The following is a 20,536-nucleotide window of genomic DNA, read 5'->3' as shown; positions in this document are numbered from 1 at the left end:
GTCACTTGTTTCCGTAAGAGGATGGAAAAATATCACGATCATGCTAGAAAAACAACCATGACATTCCAAAGGAGAGACACGGCCTTAACAGTATATATTTGTGATTATCATACCTGTCTGTAATTTGTAGAAAAATGGCTAATAATCAAAATATGTCTCGTGTTTACTTTTGTAATTGGATCATATGCTCTTGGGAGATGAAGAGGTTCCTGCAACGAGTGGAAAGTTACAATATTCAATAAAAATGACATAAAGAACAAAAGTAAGCACATATTTTATTAAACTAAGAAAGCGATATATTGATTTGGTGCAGTTATAAACCACAATTAAGTACAAGTACAGAGTCCACTTTAGCTGTAAAAACACTCACTCAACAGTCGAGCTCTTTACTTTTCAGCTTCAGGTAAACACACTTCAGAAATGCATAAAAATCACAGACAATGTGTCCTGCTTTCATTAATAAATCACCAAACGTTAGCATGTACTTACATGTACTTACTTATATACAGAGGTATTGATAAGACGATGAGAAACGCAATGTTTTTATATTTGCATAAACTGTTTGAACGGCACTGAGCCAGCAGGCTGTCCTTGAACACAATAGCCAAGTATAAATATTTTACCCCAGAAAGGTCTTATCTTTGGAAAATGAATTACTTAATACAATTTGTCATATTTCCCTGTATTTTAATGCGAGACTGTGCACACATAATTTGAATTAAACTCAAGATATAATTAAAGATACTGAAAAATTGATTTTATTCATAGTTAAATGTGTATGTTTGAGTATTATCTTTATGTTTTCCTTATAATAATATCGGTTCTATTCTAGCCAGTCCATCAGAATAAAAAAGAGCTACAAGTGAGATGAAGTCGAGCTCATATTTCAGGGACACTTGATATCCTCCAACAACTGGAACCATAAAATCATCACAGCCCAAATTGTGAAAACAGCTGAACTTGGCCTGAAAGTTGAAGCAGATACAGAATACTGGAGCTTTCTGTTAAATATCCAAACAGATCTGTCCACAAACACTTCAAGGCCTCCTGAACTTGTCTTACTTTTTTACTACTTCAAGCTGGTGTTCGGCTCACGTGTTCAGGCTCTGGCTCTCCTCAGGCCTTGTCTGCTGGCTCACTGCTTGATGGTAGGCATGTCCGGAGCATTTCTTCAGGTGGATGGGCACCTCTTCCTGGCCCCCGCTTCCTCCTTTCCTAACCTTATCCTTGTCTCGACGGACCTGAGATGTCCCACTGCTTCCTTTCGACGAGACCGTCTGGCCTCTGAACAGCTGTGCTTGCTGCTGACATAGCCCCACCTTACTGAGGAGGATGAATACATCCCCCCTGAATGCTTTCGTAAAGATGGCGTAGAGGAACGGGTTGGCGCAGGAGTTGAGTGGGTAGAAGAGCACCAATAAAATTTTTGAGTTGGAGACAGTGATGAGCGGCCGGTCCAGCACTGCTGACATGGCGTAGAAGGAAATAGGCGCCATGCACAGGAAGTCAGTAAAAATGAGGACCGCCATGCGCTTGGCGATGTTGGTATCTTTGGATCCAGAGTGGTAGTGAGGGTTGTGCACTGCGCAGTAGATCTTGAAGTAGCAAGCACAGATAACAAGAAAGGCCAGAACGTTAAGGACCAGCACTGACAAGATGTAGACCTGAGCCACCGTGGACTGGGTGTCCATTGGGAGGCAGATGCTGACCTTCTGATAGCTGCTCACCCCAACCAGTGGAAGCAGCGCCAGGACGAGGCAGAAGATCCAGCCTCCTAGCATCACAGCTGCGGCATGGTGTAGCCGCAGCTTGCGATCCAGCCTCATGGCAAAGGTGATAGCGTACCACCTCTCCAGAGTGATCACTGTCAAGGTGTAGACAGACAGTTCACTGGCAAAGACTGTAAAAAAACCCGCAAGTCCACAACCAGGACCTGTTTGCCAGTCTATGGCGTGGTTGAAGTACTCGGCCCGTGTGTGGAGGTCCACAGAGGCGATAAGGAGCAGATAAATCCCCATGCACAGATCTGCGAAGGCCAGGTGACACATGAGGAAGCGGGAGACTGAGAGCTTGTAGTGGCTGGTGAGCAGCACCAGGAGCACCACCACATTTCCCAGAATGGCCAACAGACTCACAAACCACACAGACACTCGCAGGAAGCCAAAACCCATTATGTCCTCACAAGGATTGAACTCATCGGGCACTGGTGCACACGCCACCTCCTCTCCTTCCTCACACACCACATAATCGTAACGACTGTCAAAATCTTGGCTGGTGTCTTCTTGGGGGTTCTTGAGGGTCTCTCCAAAACCCACATCCTCATCCGGCTGCCCCCCAAAATAGGCGTGGTAGTGGAGGCTGCCATGAAAGTCACCTCTCCTCCAGTCTTGGTGGGACTCTCTGTGACCTCCATCGTTTGGCTCCTGGTCTGGGACTGTTTCCACAATGCTGTCCCCCTGGAGGGAAGGCATGCGGAGGGGCCCCACAGAGCGTTTGTGATGCTGGTCGTTGAAAGCAGTCAGGTTACAGAAGAAGTACTCCAAAAAGCTGAAAAACAAATGCATACAAACACACATAAGACTGGCTGCAGTCCTCACTAGCACTAAGAGTACTATCAAATCATTTATATATCCAATTGAAGAAAAGGGATTCCTGTTTTGAGAGTCATTATGACTCTGACTCAACATTCTTCCTACAATAACAGCAATGAGTGACACTAATTATGGCAGCGCTGTATGAAGTTATAGGTAAACACGTCAGAGAGTTGATTCAATCCCTGCCAAGATCCACACCATAGAAGTGCAGCTGCCCCACTCACTGTGGTAGCTCATCCAAACACATTACATGAACAGACTACCTGTTTTTTGTACACCCAGGACACACTTCCTAAGATGCCTCCACTTCACTTTTCTGACTGTCATAAGTTTGTTTTGACGAATGCAAAATGAAGAACTGAGACGAAGGCTCACCCTCGTTTCTTTTTGAGGTTTTTGAAGCCGCAGCAATGGCTGGGGTAGGTGAGGTTGGCAATGGTGAGGTGCTTGAAGGTTTTGATAGGTGGCAGTTTCTTGAGGGCCCAGGCATTGCGCGCCTTCAGCTCCCGTAGAGAGTCCATACCTGTGGTCGGCAGGGAGCTGATCCCTGTCAGGGACACGTCTCTTCATGACAGAAAGAGAATGAAAGAATTTAAGAAGATATATTCGTAATGAAGTTTGCCCTTCACAGTGGCAGAGTGGCGATGAGAGGAGAGGAGCCTGAGCTACCCAATAATTCTTAGCTACATCCTAACTCAAGCCTGATATTAGAGCTTTGTACGTTACTCCGTGAGTCAGTCACATAACACCATGGATACATTAGGGAAAGTCAGAATATTACTTTTTTTCCCAATGCTTTCACAGTGCCGCTCCACTCTGCCGCTCTTCTTCTTCACTGGACCGTACATTAAGTCCATAGTCTGTGAAATATTAGATTTAAGTATTTGTTTCACCACCGGAAAATAGACTGGCAGACAGAAGACTGGAAGGATCACGATACAACCTGCTGCTGGATAACAAGTTGAAAAAAAAAAACGCTTTGAATTTTTCAAAGGATTATGAAAGGAAAACTGTGTCATCGAGGCTGAGCTACGTCTGGTTGATAACATGCAATTTTTTGCACACCCCCTCCTATTATATTACACACCGTATTGTAATAAATAATACGGAGCACCACACTTTCATTTAAGTCAAATAACAGCCCGTAGTCACCACCCAGCACCTAGTTTTCACAGATCTACAGAGATCTGATGAGACGAGAGAGCTCACACATGGATTAAACAACATCCTCCATCTGTTTCCTAGAGTGAGCTCCTCACTCCTTCATCATCTTTAAGCAATTACATGTGGTATTTCTCGCGCTCGCCTGTCATGCCAAAGCCAGCTCAACCTCATCGGGACAGAGACGTGCAGGGGATTGACAATCTCACCAACATCCTGTGTGATCCCATTATCAGGACATTCCTCTTATCGGGACATTCAGCTGTACAGCGTCGGACACGAGGGGCCAAGGAGAGGCCAAGTTCTCTTGTGCTTTCTTTAATTTCCTAACCCATTACACCTAAGTCAATGATTAATTCTATTAAATAAAATAAACACAAGCCAAATAATTTCATATTTGCTAAGAGCTCAATTGTTCTTTTTTAGTCCCATTTGCTCTCCCCACTTCTCTGTCCTCTCCTCTCTTTTCCTCTCATGGGGCACATTGTGTAAGGCTGCACAAAAAAAGCAGCACAGACCCTATGAGTGTCAGCCTGATTTTGTCATTCCCAGATGTTTAGCTCATGACCTCAAAGAGGTGACCTCACTCAGGACATGTTACTCAGTGGAACAGAAGAAGAAGACCTGCACACGAACCCTATTTACCTAACCAGACGCTGAGCGGCTCGATTGGAGCCACAATAGCAACTAGATAGCCGTGGTAAATCGCGCACCTTTTAAAAAGCGAGCAACTCAGCTTTAATAACCTTGAGAACTGCAAAAAGACAACAGTATCAGACAAACGTCGGAAGTTTCTCCCTCACATGCTTGCACACAATGAGTGTCAGGTTTCCTCCTCCAGCTGTGGAGCTTTGGATTTTTACACTTTGATGATATGCTATCCAATGTCGCAGACATGTCTCATCCAGTCTGCACATTATGAATGGGGAAACTGTTGACATTTAACTTGATGTAAGTAATGTAATTGCCAAACTAGGCCTATTATTTAGTGATATAAATACACTTCCAAAATGGTTTGCTATTTGTAAATTTGAAATCTATTATTGAAATAGTAATTTGCAGAGTTAGATGAGAAGATCGATGCCATTTTCAGGTCAAAACATGACATAAATGGATGTAACTCACCTTTTTGGATTGTGTGCAATTATGAGCAGTCGATAAGAGAGGCTCAGAGTACTCGGGTAGTTCAGGTACTTACAGAAGCATGGGGCCGCTGATGGCGCCCGCAAAAGCCCTTTCATCCATCTTGGTCAAATACTTATTCCTGTGAAGGTCGCTGGGACAGGAAAGCAAAAATTTAAGTTTATTAAGAGAAAAGTTATCCTTCATGTTTCAGTCAGTCTGACAGGGGCGAGGCATGGCATAATATTTTCCCAAGCCTCATCACTGCACATTTCTGTGTTTATTTTCTCTCATTTCAGGGGTGAAACATGACAGAAAAAAAGGTCTCAATCAAGATCACGTTGTTGATTCAAATTAGATAGTATAAGATGCGACGGCATACTCCTTAAACATACTGCACCCTCAATACACATCTCCCTGAATCCCGTAAATCTAATAAGGATAATAGACTTGTGAGGGATGTGTTTGTCTTGGTCAGGCTGCGCTGGGATCAGTTCTCCCTTCAGAGCGGATCAGGTGCCAACACAAACACCCATGTGGTAAGACTCACTAGTCACAGACCAATGGCTTAATTAGGCTCTTAGAAGGACCCGGGCTGTGTGTAGGTGTTGTAAAAGAGGAGAGGGGCTTTAAATTAATATCATCAATACCTCATATCCTGAATATGCAGGACCAGGCAGTGACAAGAACAGAAGAAAACTCGTCGAAAGAGAAAAAGGAAGCTAATTCTTACCTATTCTCCCCTCACTGACTCATAATTTATCCTTGTGAGGCTATTGAATATACAAGTGTGAAATTGTTTTCTACAAGTCTGACACAAATCTAGGGTCCAGTGTCACTCAGTGTATGGGAGAAGGGGGCTCTTAATGCAGACTTCCTGATACCCACTTTTGGAAACATATTTTCCCATGAGAACTCCAGCTTGCTAATCAAGAGCTGGGCTTAAGCCCTTTTTCAGTGCATATGAGAAGGCCCATAGAGACCCAGCTGTGATCCTGCTGCTTTTGTAGTGTAATTTTGGGAAAGGAAATACACATGCCAGATGTCAGAAGTGGTTTAATCCAGGCAAAACACTGAGCAACCAATTTTTATGAGAAATGTAAAGTTTCTAAATCGACAGATACTACACCAGATAAAATAAAATTGTGTCTCCAGAGTTGAATTTTTTTATTTTTATGTTTAAACTAAACGATCAGCTGATGTGCATCTGAAACTGCTGAACAAAATTGTTAGAGGGATAGTTTGACATTTTGGGAAATGCTTTTATTTGCTATCATGCTGAGAATTACAAGATTGATACCACTCTCATGTGTGCGCAAGTTAGCTTAGCCTAGCCAGACTGGAAACAGGTGGAAATAGTTAAGATATACTCCAGAACAAACCCTTTATAAAACAACCACCAGTCGTTTTTACACTTAATTTTTTCTATGGATTAAACAAACAAGCTATGACGTGTTAATGAGCTTTAGAGGCGCTGTTTGGTGGATTTCTGTTTGGACAGAGCCATGCTAGCTCAGTCTGTGAGGTAGGCTAGTTAACCAGGTGCTGGCTGTAGCTTCATATTTATCACACAGACATGAGACAATGGTCTCATCTAACTCTCTGTAAGACAGCAGCATTTCCCACAATGTCACACTATAAAAAATAATGTTTCACAGAACAGAAATACCATCAACCTACACTTGATCTAGCTTGGTCCCATTAAAGGCATGATGTTGGATTTCTCTGAAACCATTTCCATACAGCATCCTGGAACAAAAGAATAAGTTTAAACAAGTATTTTAGTAGAATTTTCTTCCAATCCAGTGAATAAAAATATTTCCCATGTGTTAATGTTTCATCTATTTCCATGCAGCAGTGACAGAGATAAGTGGGATCTTATTTTACATTTTATGGTGAGGTTTTGTGGTTTTTAGTCCAACATTTTCTGTAACATGCCACTCTGTGTATTAAAATTACAATCCCTCTATTTTCACTCCCAAACCTAACCACATACAGTATATGTGCTTGCCTGTTCTGTGTGAGTGTCTGTGTACTTGTTTTTGTTATCAGGGAGATTCAAGTTGGTTCAAAATGAGGACATGTTTTTAAAGTGAGGTCATTTTGGCCAATCCCTGCTTCTTCTAGTGGCTATTTTAGGGTTTGGGTTTGATTTAGGGATAAAGGACAAAACCAGTCTTACGGCACTCACTTTACTACAGTCTATATCATATACAGTCTATAGTTTGCATTTACTTAACACATTTTTTGGTGAGAGCAGATGTTTTTACATGAATGTACAGTATATACAGTATGTGTGTTTAATGTGATATCTTACACTGTCAGCACATCACTGGTGATGCCACGGAAAGAGTTGGCTGGGATGTCAGTGATGTAGGGATGATCAACAATTTCCCTGCAAATGAAGGCACCAAACAGAGAGGAAATGAAGTGGTGTAAGTAAATACCTTTCACTGGAAAATGGCATCGGGAGGAATGTAGAGCTGATGAATGTATGCTCAAGTATTATGGCTGGGTAGGAAAATTAAATTAGATAGAGCGGCTGTCTGAGATGGTGATGACAGAGATGTGACTGTAGATGTAGCTCATTTCGTAGGGACATGGTGAAGCAGATGAGGGGTACACATGCACACACACACACACACACACACAGAGCACAAACTGCTAATGTAGCATTTTATATCAAATTTATGAGGTGGCGTTGTTAGTGGTAGTATTTCTCAAAATTGAGACCACATTTCCCATAATCCCTGCTGTGTTGTGTTACAAACTACAATGTTGCTATTTGTCCATCCTTACATGGAATACAAAGGAGAATAAATATGTAAGACGCGATTTTTTTCATTTCCCTGTCATTCCTTTTAGTTTATTACGTTGTCAAAATCATAAAAAAAAACAAAAAAAACACTCACTTTGTAGTGGAGCAAAACATCCATCTTCCTGTCCCTTAAACAGTGTAAAGCATGGTGCAGGAAATGGCTGTTAAAGGCTAATTACTTTCCTAAAAGAGTCATGTTTGTTTGTTCTATTATACGAAGGACAGATGTTAAAATGCTAAATAATAAATGTTGACTAGTGTGCTCGATTTAAAACGTGTAAGGTTGCAGTAACTTACAATATGAAGTTCATGTCATTAGAGTGAATGTTGCTCAAGTCGGGGAAGAAAGTAAGGCCGGTGTTGAAAATCCCCCTGAACAGCACAGAGATAGAAACAGTCAGGATATATGCAACAGAGATTACAGGGCTTTGCAAAGATGTGATGCATTTTATTGCTCGATTATTAATCCTCTGTAGAATTATAACACACAACGGTGTAATGCAAATATATAGTGCGCACTGCTAGCATAAATACAGTCCCAAGATCTAATGTGGGCTTCACAACTAAATACATTATTGTTCGGACTGCATCATTTAAGAATTAGCTAGCCCAATTTATTTAATAGGCAACTTGAATGGTCATTGTCAGATTCTGGCTTCTTATAGGCCAGCGCTTCTTGAAAAGAGCTTAAGTAATGGTGGCATCTCTCTACACTAGTGAACTTTGGCCCTCTGGAAGGAAACAACAGCTTATAGTTGTCTGCCTGAGTCAAGAATTCACATGAGATTGACGTCTTTCATTCTTAGGCCAAATATGTTTGATTTAATCTGTGTGTAGAGCGTGCAGCAACTTTTCTAAACTCAGCCTGTACCACTGCATTAAATTCAAATGAAGCATGACTCAGTCTTGCCCATACTGACACACACAATTCTATGAATAGATCACAATGTCTAAATTATTACCAGGCCCAAGCATTTTAAATCTACACCCTCGTCCTTTTTGGGTTTCCATAATGTTGTCAGTATGTGGAATTCAATGCCAATAATGGTATGAGTTAAAAAAAAAAAAAGAGTATGCAATCTCACAGGTACTCACAGGTATTTAAGGTTTGGGAGATTTTTAAAGGCTTCTGGGTCGATGTAGGTCAGACTCTTCGCATTACGTATCTCTCTGGAAGAACAAACAGGCAAGAAAGGGATGCACTGAAAATATTTTTACGCATAAATATAAACTAATTGAGATCATAAGTAGAGGACAGAAATGTTTTGACCATTACAAAATTTTTCAAAGAAACGACACACTGCACAGTCTTAAAACCTGCTGACAGAAAATAGCAAGGTGCATGCCAGTGTGCAAGAGAAAGGAAACTCAGTGCAGACAGCCAGGGCCGGAAGTGGCGTCCAATTAGTGTTTCATTAGTGTGTTTACTCTGGTCCACCCTGTGCTGTGCTGGACTGAACACCTCTCTCTGCTGTCTGAAGCCATGTGGTGCGCTCAAACGTGTGTTCTGGCCCTTCTACACACACCTGGCAAACCACACTGAACAAAGGAGACAGACGTGGTCAGGTCAGTGGAAGTCCCTGAGTCTTCCCAGTGCTGCTGTGTAAAAACTAGGGCTCAAACCAAAAGGTCAATCACACAGTGTCAGTGGAAATTGGATTTCCTTTTACTTTCTGCTGATAGACTTTGTATTTCTGTGTGTGGTCCTCTTTGCTTTGTTAAAGTTCCTCACCAGACATGTTTTAAAGTATGTAAAAATAATCGGCTATGATTAATATTTTCCCACATAATATGTGAAAAAAAATGGAAAATTGGGGCTGGAACACATCTACACTTACTTCCTCATTGAGAAATTCTGGATCAGGCCTTGTGCCCCGCCCACCACTGCTGCTCGTGCTAGGTTGACCGGTGAAAGAGCAGAGAGTATCAAGATGGTTAGCCAAAATCGGCGACTAGCAGACATATCAGGACGGTTAGCATAGTTAGCATCTTTTTTTTCTTTTTTTTAATTGTTTGTTAGCTTGTAACTGGGAGTGGCTGACAGTGTTAGTGACTGTGCTAATGCAAACTCTTGCTCTCTGTACTGAAAACTGAAGGTTTTGTGTTTATTTTGCCCGTCCCCTGACCCTGCAAGTTGATGCAATTGGTTCCTCAGGTTTGTGACATATGAATCCCTGGCTATCTGAATCTGTTTTTATGAGACTGTCATTGGTTCACTGCAGTTCCAAGGTGGAAATACTCAGTCATGGTGTTGACTGGTTATTTTACATGGATATGTCTTGTATTAAATAATAATAATAATAAAAAAAACTGCATATTCACAGGTTAACAAGGTTAGGAGGGGGTCTTTAAGTTTATCATATTAACTACACATCCATCCTTACTAAAAAGTAGAATCAGGTTTGTATTGCCAAGATAATCAACATCATCATCGGAAAGAGGTCTATGTGATGATGACAAAAATGTAGCAGAGACTGTTCATATACAAAAAGGGTATTGATTTTGCTTCTTGCTACCAGGGAAAGAGTTTCTCTCCTGTTAGCTCTGGTTTGGTCTCCAGCAACTCACCAAAAACACCTTTTCACTGCAAAATGCTCCACCACATTCACCAGCCAGTGACTAACTTTGTCTACCTGCTGTTTGGTGCTGTGCAGTATGTTTATCAGGGCTGCTTTCAGCAGCTTGAAATTGGGTTGTTAAGAAGATTGAACCACAACAGTTAAGTTAAAAACCAAGACAGTGATCTAAAAGATACAAAACAACCCCAGAGAGTGAGAGAGAAAGAAAAGAGGGAAATTGACTCAAGTGATAAATCTCGATGGGTTTGTCACTATGTCACTACACTTTTCACCTTACTCAAAGTTATTTGACCCATTGTTAATGCAGCTTATACCTGTAAAGATAAAACATTCTTTCCTTTGTGGCAGAGTGTTGAAGTTTTTATAAATTGTGTGTGTATAGATTGAATCATTATTGCGATGTATCATTTGCCAATAGAGCACTGAAACTGAGATTTATCTACACCACAGAGTATGAAAATATGTGCATTTTTACTTCTGTATATATCTTTTAAAAGTGGTGGTTTTATCGATGGCGGCACGATACAAACTTCACCAGCCACCCCTCTGAATTTTCAGCTCCGACTGCACTCCTCGATCCACAGCTGCTGTCGGCCTCAAGCAGCCAACAGGAAGCAGAGCATTAATTTGTGTCTGACCCTGAAGGAAACCTGAGAGAGATGCCATTTTCTGATGTATGGCACTACACCCCACCAATCAGTGGCAAATAGGCCCCAGAGATCCAAAATACACCCCCAGAACACAGATACAACCCACAGCCAGCGGTTTGAATTATCGTTTCTGTCTGTCTTTTGATATCTGGAATTAGGAACCAAATAAAGACAGAGCAAAGGGAAGGATAATTAAGATAAAAATGACAGCTAAATGATATGCACATATGCATCAAGTCATGTCAAATGAATGTCTGTGGCTGTTAATCATAGTTACTGTTTAAAACAGCTGCACATGCCCACATTTTATACAGTAAGTGAAGAGTGGAAACAAATTACGTACACGCAAACTGCTGTGTTACAAGATGCTGTAACTTGGAACAAATCATTCACATAGGCAGGAAGTCTCGCAGTAATATATGAAGTGCTAGGAGGTGTTCTGCTGGAAAGTGTGTGGTCCACCCGGAGACTCAGCCATAAATCTCTATCCCATAATTGAGAATAGAGTGCACCTTGCTAGACTTTTTTCCCCTGAGCTCCTTCAACAAGAGCTGGAGTATGAAGAAGACGAAGAGAGAAGCCAAACACTGGCTGCTGTTTAGCCTCTCTGCTCTAACATGCTCAGACCGGGCCCTGTAATAATGCGGCAAATACATTCAGATAATGAGTTACTTCATTGAATTGAATAGTTTCTTATCTAATTTGCAATAAGTAATCCCACAACAGGGTTATTTTTTCAACCTCATGAATTAGCAAACCTGCTCCGTACCACTCTGATGAGGAGCAGTAAGTGATGTGCAGGAGAGAAATAAGTTTCTAATGTGTTTCTTCCACACTTCCATTTGCTGCCGGCAAGGTTCAAAATTAAGCATTTTTCTTTTCAGAGAGCAAATGGAACAGCTTAATCAATAAAGATCAATAAATAGCGTACCCTTTTCCTTTAGGTACTCACATGTGGGTGATTTTCCTCAGGTTGTAGAATGAGTGTCTCTCCAGCCTCTGCAGCTTCACGTCCACTGACATATATCTAAAAGCAATAAACAAACTTACACCAAATCTAATGCACAAATCATCTTTGCAATATCTAAAATAATGAGTTTTCTTAACCATCTGTCTGATTTTTAAGAATGAAAAGTACTGTGCAAGCGTGAAAGCGAAATATAAGACCTGTTTTCATAAATGACTGTAAGTGTGTGGCTCTAAAAATGATCCCAAAGTCTGCAACTCTTTCCTGAATTTATCAACCCAAAGTGTCTCCCAAGCCCCCCTAAAGTCACGGGCAATTTTAAAGGTATGCACCTCACATATACATTACCTCGTCATCAGTCAATCTGCTCTCACTTGTTATTACTTGGTAACAAGTATGCTCTTAAAATAAACCATGAACTTAGCACTGGATTAACTGTAAAAATGACAAAATTACTAGAAAAAAAACATATATTCTGTTTACTTATAGTTATTACTAGGCACTGAATGAAACACACCTCAGTATTCACAAACTAAAAAAGAGCTTGTATTTGAGAATCTGCTGACATTTTATACGTATCTGTATCTGGACAGCGAACAAAGAGTCAGTGGACACACTGGCTGTGAGCACTTGTGGCCATTTGAGGCTTACACAAAACCTCTCATCCACCATCTCCGTCTCCCTTCACGCATGACTTGGACGCAGACGTCAGACTCAGCGGCCGAGGATCAAGTCTCGAGTGTATATTTTACCTCTACACAGAGGAGACTCCACCTCTACAGGGAGTCTACAATTCCCACACATCCAATAAGCTCTGCTGGAATACCTAGCCAATGTCCAAGCCCCACTGCGGTCGAAGGACCAACATTCCTGATGAAGGAACGCATTAGTGCTTCCAGCTGTGATTAGGAGGCAGCAGTGATACTAAACAGAGAGCATATCATCTGCTTGGGTGGGAGACAAAAAGGAAAAGGGGTGGGCAGCTTGGAGCTGGGATAGATTCCCACTCTTTAGGGAAAGGAGTCGAAAGACAACAGGTGGATGAGAGCAACTTTGAAGGGTCTGTGAATAGAATAAATTTTGATAAATCGACACTCACATCCTTGAAATGTTGATCATGTTGGCAAAGACATCTGCTGGAACAGCTGACAGACGGGTCTCAAAAAGCCACCTGGTGAAAAAATAAGTATGGACATTTTAGTTGTCACAAACACATTTTACTCTGAATAGCATCTGTTTGTTGGACTTGACTTTTTTAGCAAGGTGTTCTTGACATTTCTGAAGGAGCAGTTTGACATTCGGCAGAAACGCTAATTCACTTGTTGCTGCGAATTAGATGAGAAAATCAATACCATTTTCACATCTGTATGGTAAATACGTAGCTAAAACCAGCAGACAGTTGGTTGAGGTTAGAACAGAAATAAAATAGAAAAGATTGGAGACATGGGGAACAGCTAGCTTGATTGAATTGTTTTTTTTTTTTTGTTGTTTTTTCGTACAAACTAAATAAATTCAATATGTGTTAGACAGTGATTTAGAGGCACTGTTTTAGATTTTGTTTGGACTGAGCCAGGCTAGCTTCTTCCTACTATTTCAAGTCCTTATGCTAAGCTGACGTCTCCTGGATACACATAGCTTCATTTTAAATACAGAGATATGCAGGGACACACAGTCAGGGAACCAGGCAAATGTTTGGGGCCCCCAAGAGGAAAAGGGGTCCCCGATGGCCCTTCATATTAGAAAATTTTGCGATGACATCTACAAACCCCCTTAAACCTCCCATAATGACACCATACTGTTGCTCCAAACCGCCCCCTAGGGGGGCCCCGGATGATGTTTGTTGTAGCTAACATCTACCCATTTACTACATGAGAGGCATCCAGGGGACAATGTAAATTGTAGTGTCTGCCAGTAGTCTAGGTGAGCGGTGGGGTTCTTTGATGGGCTTCTTAGTTTGGGGCCACCTAGAGTTTAGGATCACCACTGCAGATATGAGAGTGGTATCAATCTCATCATCTTTAAAAATTTTGCACCTGGAGATTTTATAACCCATGGAGAGTATAATGACCTTCACTGTAGCATTGCAGAAATGTTTAATATTTTAATTGTGATGAAAGTGATTCAATTATCAATAACTAGATTTCACATATAGAATTTTTGTCTTTATATTCCAATATCCAATCCAATGATCTAATAATTCCAGACAAAAATAGGTCTAACTGCAAAAAGAGAATGGGACAAAGTGTAAAGAAAAAATAAAAGAGAGAAAAGGGAATAACACATAAAGGCCCAACACTGATGAATTTCAGTGTTAGATGAAAGGTTTCTTTGAAGTTAATGGTAAAACAGATCCCCCTATTCTAGGAACAAGAGAAGAAACAAAGACTTGGAACTGAATGGACCTGATCTGACAGCCAAATCAAACAATGTCTGGGCCTGCTTAGGACAATGTTTCAGAAAGTAAGGTTAAGGCCTAAGTATGCGATGCACACCTCCACAATAAGGTTTAAGTTATGAGACAGAAAGTATTTAGAATCTGATCTGTAAGTCAAACTTGTTAGCTTGCTGCAATGTTTTGCATAAAAGGAGGAGGAAAAAAATTGTATTTCCAAAAAAAGAAATAGCTTGATATGCGGAAATTAGCTTTCTTGCTTAAAGTTATATGAGAAGATCAATACCACTCTCATGTCTTTAAATATGAAGCTGTAGCCATGGTTAGCATTGCAAGAAGGCTGGAGGTACGGGTGAGCAGCCAACAAGGTTTTGTCCAAGCTTTTAAAAAAAAATTTACTTCTAAAGCTCAGAAATGTTGTGTTGTATCTGTTTTGTTTAATCCATACAAAAACTGAAGTGTAAAAAGGACATGTAGGGGGTAATGGGCCAAACTATTTCTTGGCAGGGAGCCGTAAATTCCTGGAGTGTCTGCTGGCTGTCTGGCAAGAGCAAATGTCGTTTTTATGGAAGGGTTCTTGTACAGATTTACCAGATATAATGTGTTAATTTGTGAGCTATAGATGTGCTATCAGGTGGGATTTGCTACCTTTGGAAAGTGCAGGCTACTCCTTGATTCCAACCTTTGTGCTTGTTAAGCTAACCTGCTGCTGGCAGTAGCTTCATATTAAGCACACAGTATAGACATGAGAGTAGTATTGATCTTTTCATCGAACATTTGGCAATAAAAGTGCATCTCCCAGAAAGTCAAGCTTTTCCTTTAGAGTACATTGTGGGCTCTTTCACCTCATACGTCGCTAGCGAAAATGTGTTGCCTCTTTCCTGTGATCTTACGGCAGACTTTGTTGTGGTGGACTTGGGAATCACAACATAATAATAGAAGAAAGAGATTAAGATGGTATCCACATGTGTTGATGTCATATTGTATTTCAGGATGCACTTTGTTCCACCGCATCCTGCCTCAACTAGCAAACAGTATGTGTGTCCATTTGGAAACAGGTATAAAAAGGGACTCAGCCAAAGCCACCATCTTCATGCACCTTTGCTTCATCAGAGGAACAATAGACTAATTCAGAGGTTGCAGATCTGGCCCAGGAGTCTGAATCACGCTCATGTGGAGGGAAAAGTGGGGTTTGAGTCACTAAGTAGACACTGGAGCACGGCACCCTGCACACGCTTTGACAAACTCAAACAAACAGAAGGACACAGAGCAGACCCTGACACCAAACACCCCTGTCAGAAGCATGCTGTTTCGCCGCCCTGCTCAAAACCCAAATAACCAGCATGCATTTTCCCTCAGGAGCAAGTGTGAAGAGAGAAGACCAATGAGTCGATCTCGCGGGCTTAAGGAGAAAATTACTCCCTCACTTTGTCATTTTGGATAGAAACCCGAGAAAACAAACAGGTGGGGAATTGAGTTTGAAGTGGGGAGAAGCCACATAATTCATAATAGTGTCAACATTGGATTGACAACATAGCTGTGTTTACTATGGGTTCTGTCTCATTTTGATGTGTAATGGTCTGTAGTGACTGGTAGAGAGGGTCAGTTACATATTCAACCTGCACTTTCTCCAGTGTGATTCAGTGTAAATCTCCTCTCATGTAGAAATGCTGTCGTTACAAAAATCCTGACTGTCTTCTCAGTCCGAATGCTTGAACGCACACAACCAATTAAGAGGCAAAACAACAGTATTTAGGACAATGAATAATTTTTATTTAAAGTTTATAAAAGATGACATTCCTGTTTGTTTTCTCATATACACAGGAGGTAATTATTATAGAACGTGAAGTTATAGTAACAATTTCCATTACTTGATCCATTGGTACAAATTAATAGCTGGGAAACTGTCAGTATTTCCAGTAATCTCAGCTACAGCTCATCATGTTCAAAGTCCCACTTCATATTTTACAATTAATCCCAGTGCTCATCTGTTACCATTCAGGAAACAGCATTAGAATTTCACTCTTCGGTCACTTTTTTTTAGATGAGAGGTTGAGGGACAACGAATATCACAAGTTATCACGTTTTAACTCCAATCCAAAAATTCAGAGGCTTTTGAAAGACGGGAACTGCTGTGTTTTTTTTCCACGTTTCCCTTGAAGTCTTTTTTTCCTCTTAATTATTCTCAAATGGAACTCTCTGGGTGTTTGAGAAATGTGCTGTAAAAAGTAAATATTGTATTTGAATGCATCGTCCAGACGCAGCCGGGAGTCACGCTACGCAGGCTTTTAAGCATGTCTGTGCTTTCCTTTCCACCTCTCTGACTCCCAGTGGCGCATGGAGTAACCTCCACAAGTGCACACACACAAAGGACTCCAAACTCTAAGTATCCACATGTTCATACTCACACACAGACATGCACAGACGTCTGCTTTGCATTCACGTTTTGTTTTTTGAATAGAATGTTTACACATTTTCTTCCACAAAAGATGGCAATAAAAGAATTAGTGCAGAAAGTTTGAAAGTTTTTGTCCATGATAGGGCAATTTAAAAGAGATTTGAGAACACAAACCTCCGTCAGAGTTGAAAAAAGGTTTGGGAAATATGCTTATTTGGTTTGTAGCAGAGGGTTAGAGGAAAAGACTAATACCACTCTCATAAATATCTGTATGCTAGATATAGTTCATGCTAAAGCCAGCAGCCAGTTCCATTAGACTTAGCTTAGCAAGAAGACTGCAATCAGGGGAAAACAGCTCAGCTGGCTCTGTCCAAAGGTAATAAATTTTACCTACCAGTGCCTCTAAAGCTAACTAACATTACTATCAGCATTATCTCTTTGTGCAATCTGTACCAAAGCAAAAAGTGTAAAAACAATTCACCAATTTCACAGGAAGGTATGTCCTGGACTGTGCGTCCCTGCGTCCAGTCTTTGTGCTAAGCTAAGCTAACCAGATGCTAGCTTGTCATCCGAAAATATGTAGCCTATCAAAAATATTGAACTTTTTAGAGTCTGTCAAAATCAAGTATCTTTCTAAGCTCAGTCAGTGTCTGAAACACCAAGCCTTGACTATAAAAATATTATGTGATTTCTCATCGGTCCAATTCATGGAACTTGTCATGAGGATTTTCAGATTGTTTGCTGACAGAAAAACTAATGGACCAAATCGAAGCTCCTTGGCAGAGATAACAATCCACAAGACAAAAGGCCAATAGCACAAACAAACTGACAGCCAGAATCAGTGAAACTGGACCCCACTGGCCTGACCAGGGCAGCAGGGTCATTCATGTCCGTACAACAAAACCAAACTTCATTACGCCTCATCTGCTAGAACATCCCCCTCAACACACAGTCTATTTTGGGATTATTTGGCAGATATTTTTATCAGGATGGCGACAGGGCAGCGCTTGGTGGCATGCTTTCATGTCTTTCTATTGTCCTGGAGGGCTCTGGGTAAACTTTGGGCAGGAATGTGAGGAAATCGTAGGGGACATAGGGGCACGTGCAGACGTGAATTGGAGCAGTGATCGGGAGATAATTTTATGTGATGGGTGCTGTTGGAGGCAATGAAGAGTGGTGTCTGGGATTGAAGGATAGAGGGATGTTCCAATAAACTGTAAGAGAGGAATGAGGATTATCATAACACAGCGCAGAACCCTCTCCTTATCTTACCGAGCCCTACATCAGTGCTTTAGAGGAATTTTGTGCGAGAGTAACAAGTGTTAAAACATACTCACAATGACAATGCTAATGCCAGCAAAACTTCCACTCATCATATATGTTTAAGATGGTGTTTGAAATATTAGAAAATGTTCCAGCTTCCACAACATCATCACCAAAAGTGCAGTTTGTTCAGCATAACATCTACTGTCTGAGTTATCATTCAAGAATACTGATTTAAATGGAAATACCCTTTCTCACTCTTCCAGCTTCTATGTTTCCACATCTGCCACAGAGTCCCTGAAGGGCATGTGTTTCCATCACTCAAGGCCACGGCAAACTGGTCGCGCTCTATTGCATAATTTTTTCATCCTGTATTTAAGCAATTTAGGAAGTGTAAAAGCCCTGATACATTTTTCAGAGGTGACCCTGACATATTACATCATGTCGGCTCCCAGGATCCTTGTCAGATTCTTTGGGGTCTCAGATAGCAAAAGTGTATCAAGCAGTTTGGCTGTAAATTAGTTCATTACAAGTACGGTATGTCTGTATGCGAAGGTCAAAGTAGAAACTGAATTAATTTAGATGAGGAGGTAGGATTGTTTTTCTATTTTCCTCACTAAATGCAAGGGTAGTAAGGTGTGGTGAGCGCTACACTTAGTAATGAAGCGCATCCCTTTTTTCCAAACTGTTTCTTATCTACCGTCAATGCGTGAAGTATGGGTGCTTTGCACAAAGATCCAGTACCCTGTAGCACAAACCCAGTGAACTGGACATCTCATCCCTGCCTCTCTTCTTTCTCTCTTTTTCTCTGTCTCTTCCTCCACCCATCTCAGTTTCTCATACAGTTAACTCATAACAGCACAAACACTCAGGGGACATACTATGTTGATAGTAGTTGTTTGAAGTGCTAGGAGATGCTGTTGTAATGCAAATTTCTATGGGTAAATTATAGATGATTACACATTAATCATGATACACCTGTGACCAACACACCAACCATTATTAACTTTAACATTATACTTTTCAGTTACATCAGGGGGCTATAGGATTTCAGGTTATAAAGGTGGGCTAATGGTTCAATGGATCTTTTTGATAACATGCTTGAATGAATTATTTATTGCAGTCATATTATTCCAATATTAAAGTACTTGAAAGTTAATCTTCATGAAAAGAATTGTAATAAGTTCAGTATACTTTTAAGATGTTTAAAGATTGGCTGTATTTCACACTAAATCAAGAATAAAATCCTCACTGACAACTTTGGAGTTAGCAATCTTAGCAATCTTATAATAGACAAAAATAATACCTTGAAATGGAATAAGTGCTTAACATCACAGACAGCCTCGAAATCCCTGTGGGAACACTTTGAAGGAATATTCATGATATAATGATTTTTCCTCGGGGTTAAGAGCACTTTACTTTCAAAATACAGGGGAAAAAAAGACAGAAGAATCACTTTTACAGATGCGTTTTTTACGCCTACTTACAGTGTCTCCGTGCTTGCTGGAAACCTGGGGAGAATATCAATGTCAAAGCAGGAGATGGTGTGAGTCCTCCACTCAGAGCACTCGCAGACAGCAGGGCAAGAGTCAGCCTCCGACACGGAGCTGACAGGGAGAGTGACGAGCATAAACAACGCGCATGTTATCACCTGCATGCTGGAGAGCTGCCCGCTGTCAGTGTCGCCTCAAAATATCCTTCAGACTGACTTCTTTGTCTCCATCTGATGGTCCTCTTGATGTCCACCACAACAAATATGTATACCAATGTCAGCAAAGTTCTCTATAATAGACTATGATGTTTGTTTTTGGTGTATAGGTTATAATCCTTTGGTAGAGACAGTGGAGCTGTACTGGACTGTGATGTTCAGTTTTCTTTACAGGGCCCCAGGAGTTTCTGTGAGGTTGTGAAGGTGGAGATGCTGTAGGACGGACAGCTGCAGCTCGGTGGTGGGTTTGGAGGTGGTCTTCAACTTGAGGGGAGGGTGGACTTCTGAGGCACTCTTGTGTTAGACTTGAGAATAGTATTTTTCCTTTTCTCCCCCTTGAGCAATGATTTCAGATCTTGTATGTTTTGTTCTTTTAAGTAAAATATATATTTTACATACACAGGCTTAACTGTAAGTCTTTTATACATTATTCATCAGTTGTTGATATAAATTGTCCTATTCAATATATTTCATAAACCTAAAGTGTTTCAGTATATTTCTATAAGTCTATATGCCCAATATAGTTCTCTTCTCTTCTCTATTTATTTTATTATACTCCATTATTAGCTATGTCAAGTACACGTCGGTGGACATGAGATTTCTAGGTCTATTCTAAGAATTTTTCAATAATTTACTGACTTATCTTGCTTTTTCTTTTCTTTTTCCCTTCCTCAAAGTAAAGAGAATCGACCTTTCCTGTCTGTCCTCTACGATACACTTTTTTCTTTTCTTTTTTTTCTTCTCTTCTCTTTTCTTTTCTTTTCTTTTCTTTTCTTTTCTTTTCTTTTTCTAACTGAAGAGCGGAACGACAGGCGCAAACGCATAAAACTTTGGACAATGTAGTTCACAAATTATAAATTCCCACAGTGATCTATTGTGAACAT

The 20,536-nt window shown here is 40.8% G+C and overlaps 1 protein-coding gene across 2 annotated transcripts; it reads right to left on the bottom strand.

Annotated features, from left to right (window-relative positions):
- Positions 1–257: 257 nt before the first annotated feature.
- On the bottom strand, positions 258–19,867 carry tshr (thyroid stimulating hormone receptor). Of its 2 annotated transcripts, XM_023430126.2 has the most exons (10): positions 19,432–19,867; positions 12,991–13,062; positions 11,877–11,951; positions 8,791–8,865; positions 7,993–8,067; positions 7,195–7,272; positions 6,558–6,626; positions 4,954–5,031; positions 2,970–3,158; positions 258–2,547 (listed from the first exon to the last, which is right to left on the bottom strand). In XM_023430126.2, the coding sequence occupies exons 1-10, from the start codon at positions 19,599–19,601 to the stop codon at positions 1,092–1,094; spliced, it is 2,337 nt and encodes a 778-aa protein (XP_023285894.1). In that variant the 5' UTR covers positions 19,602–19,867; the 3' UTR covers positions 258–1,091. The 2 variants fall into 2 exon arrangements, with proteins under 2 accessions (XP_023285894.1, XP_087025740.1); XM_087169614.1 differs by lacking the exons at positions 12,991–13,062; positions 19,432–19,867 and adding an exon at positions 9,534–9,591.
- Positions 19,868–20,536: the final 669 nt, after the last annotated feature.

This window comes from Seriola lalandi, unplaced genomic scaffold (assembly GCF_002814215.2).
Source record: "Seriola lalandi dorsalis isolate HSWRI2012SDOR001 ecotype SW California unplaced genomic scaffold, Sedor1 jcf7180002054901, whole genome shotgun sequence".
Taxonomy (NCBI): Eukaryota; Metazoa; Chordata; class Actinopteri; order Carangiformes; family Carangidae; genus Seriola; species Seriola lalandi.
The sequence above is the reverse complement of the archived record's forward strand: the minus strand, read 5'-3'. Positions and strand labels throughout refer to the sequence as shown.

Bases quoted from the DNA above. Each gene is read 5' to 3' on its own strand.
- tshr (XM_023430126.2), bottom strand. From the start codon at position 19,601: ATGCAGGTGATAACATGCGCGTTGTTTATGCTCGTCACTCTCCCTGTC. The intron at 3,159-4,953 runs GTAAGTACCTGA...TCTGTCATGAAG, and splicing joins ATCAGCGGCCCCATGCTTCT to AGACGTGTCCCTGACAGGGA. The intron at 2,548-2,969 runs GTGAGCCTTCGT...TTTGTTTTTCAG, and splicing joins AACCTCAAAAAGAAACGAGG to CTTTTTGGAGTACTTCTTCT.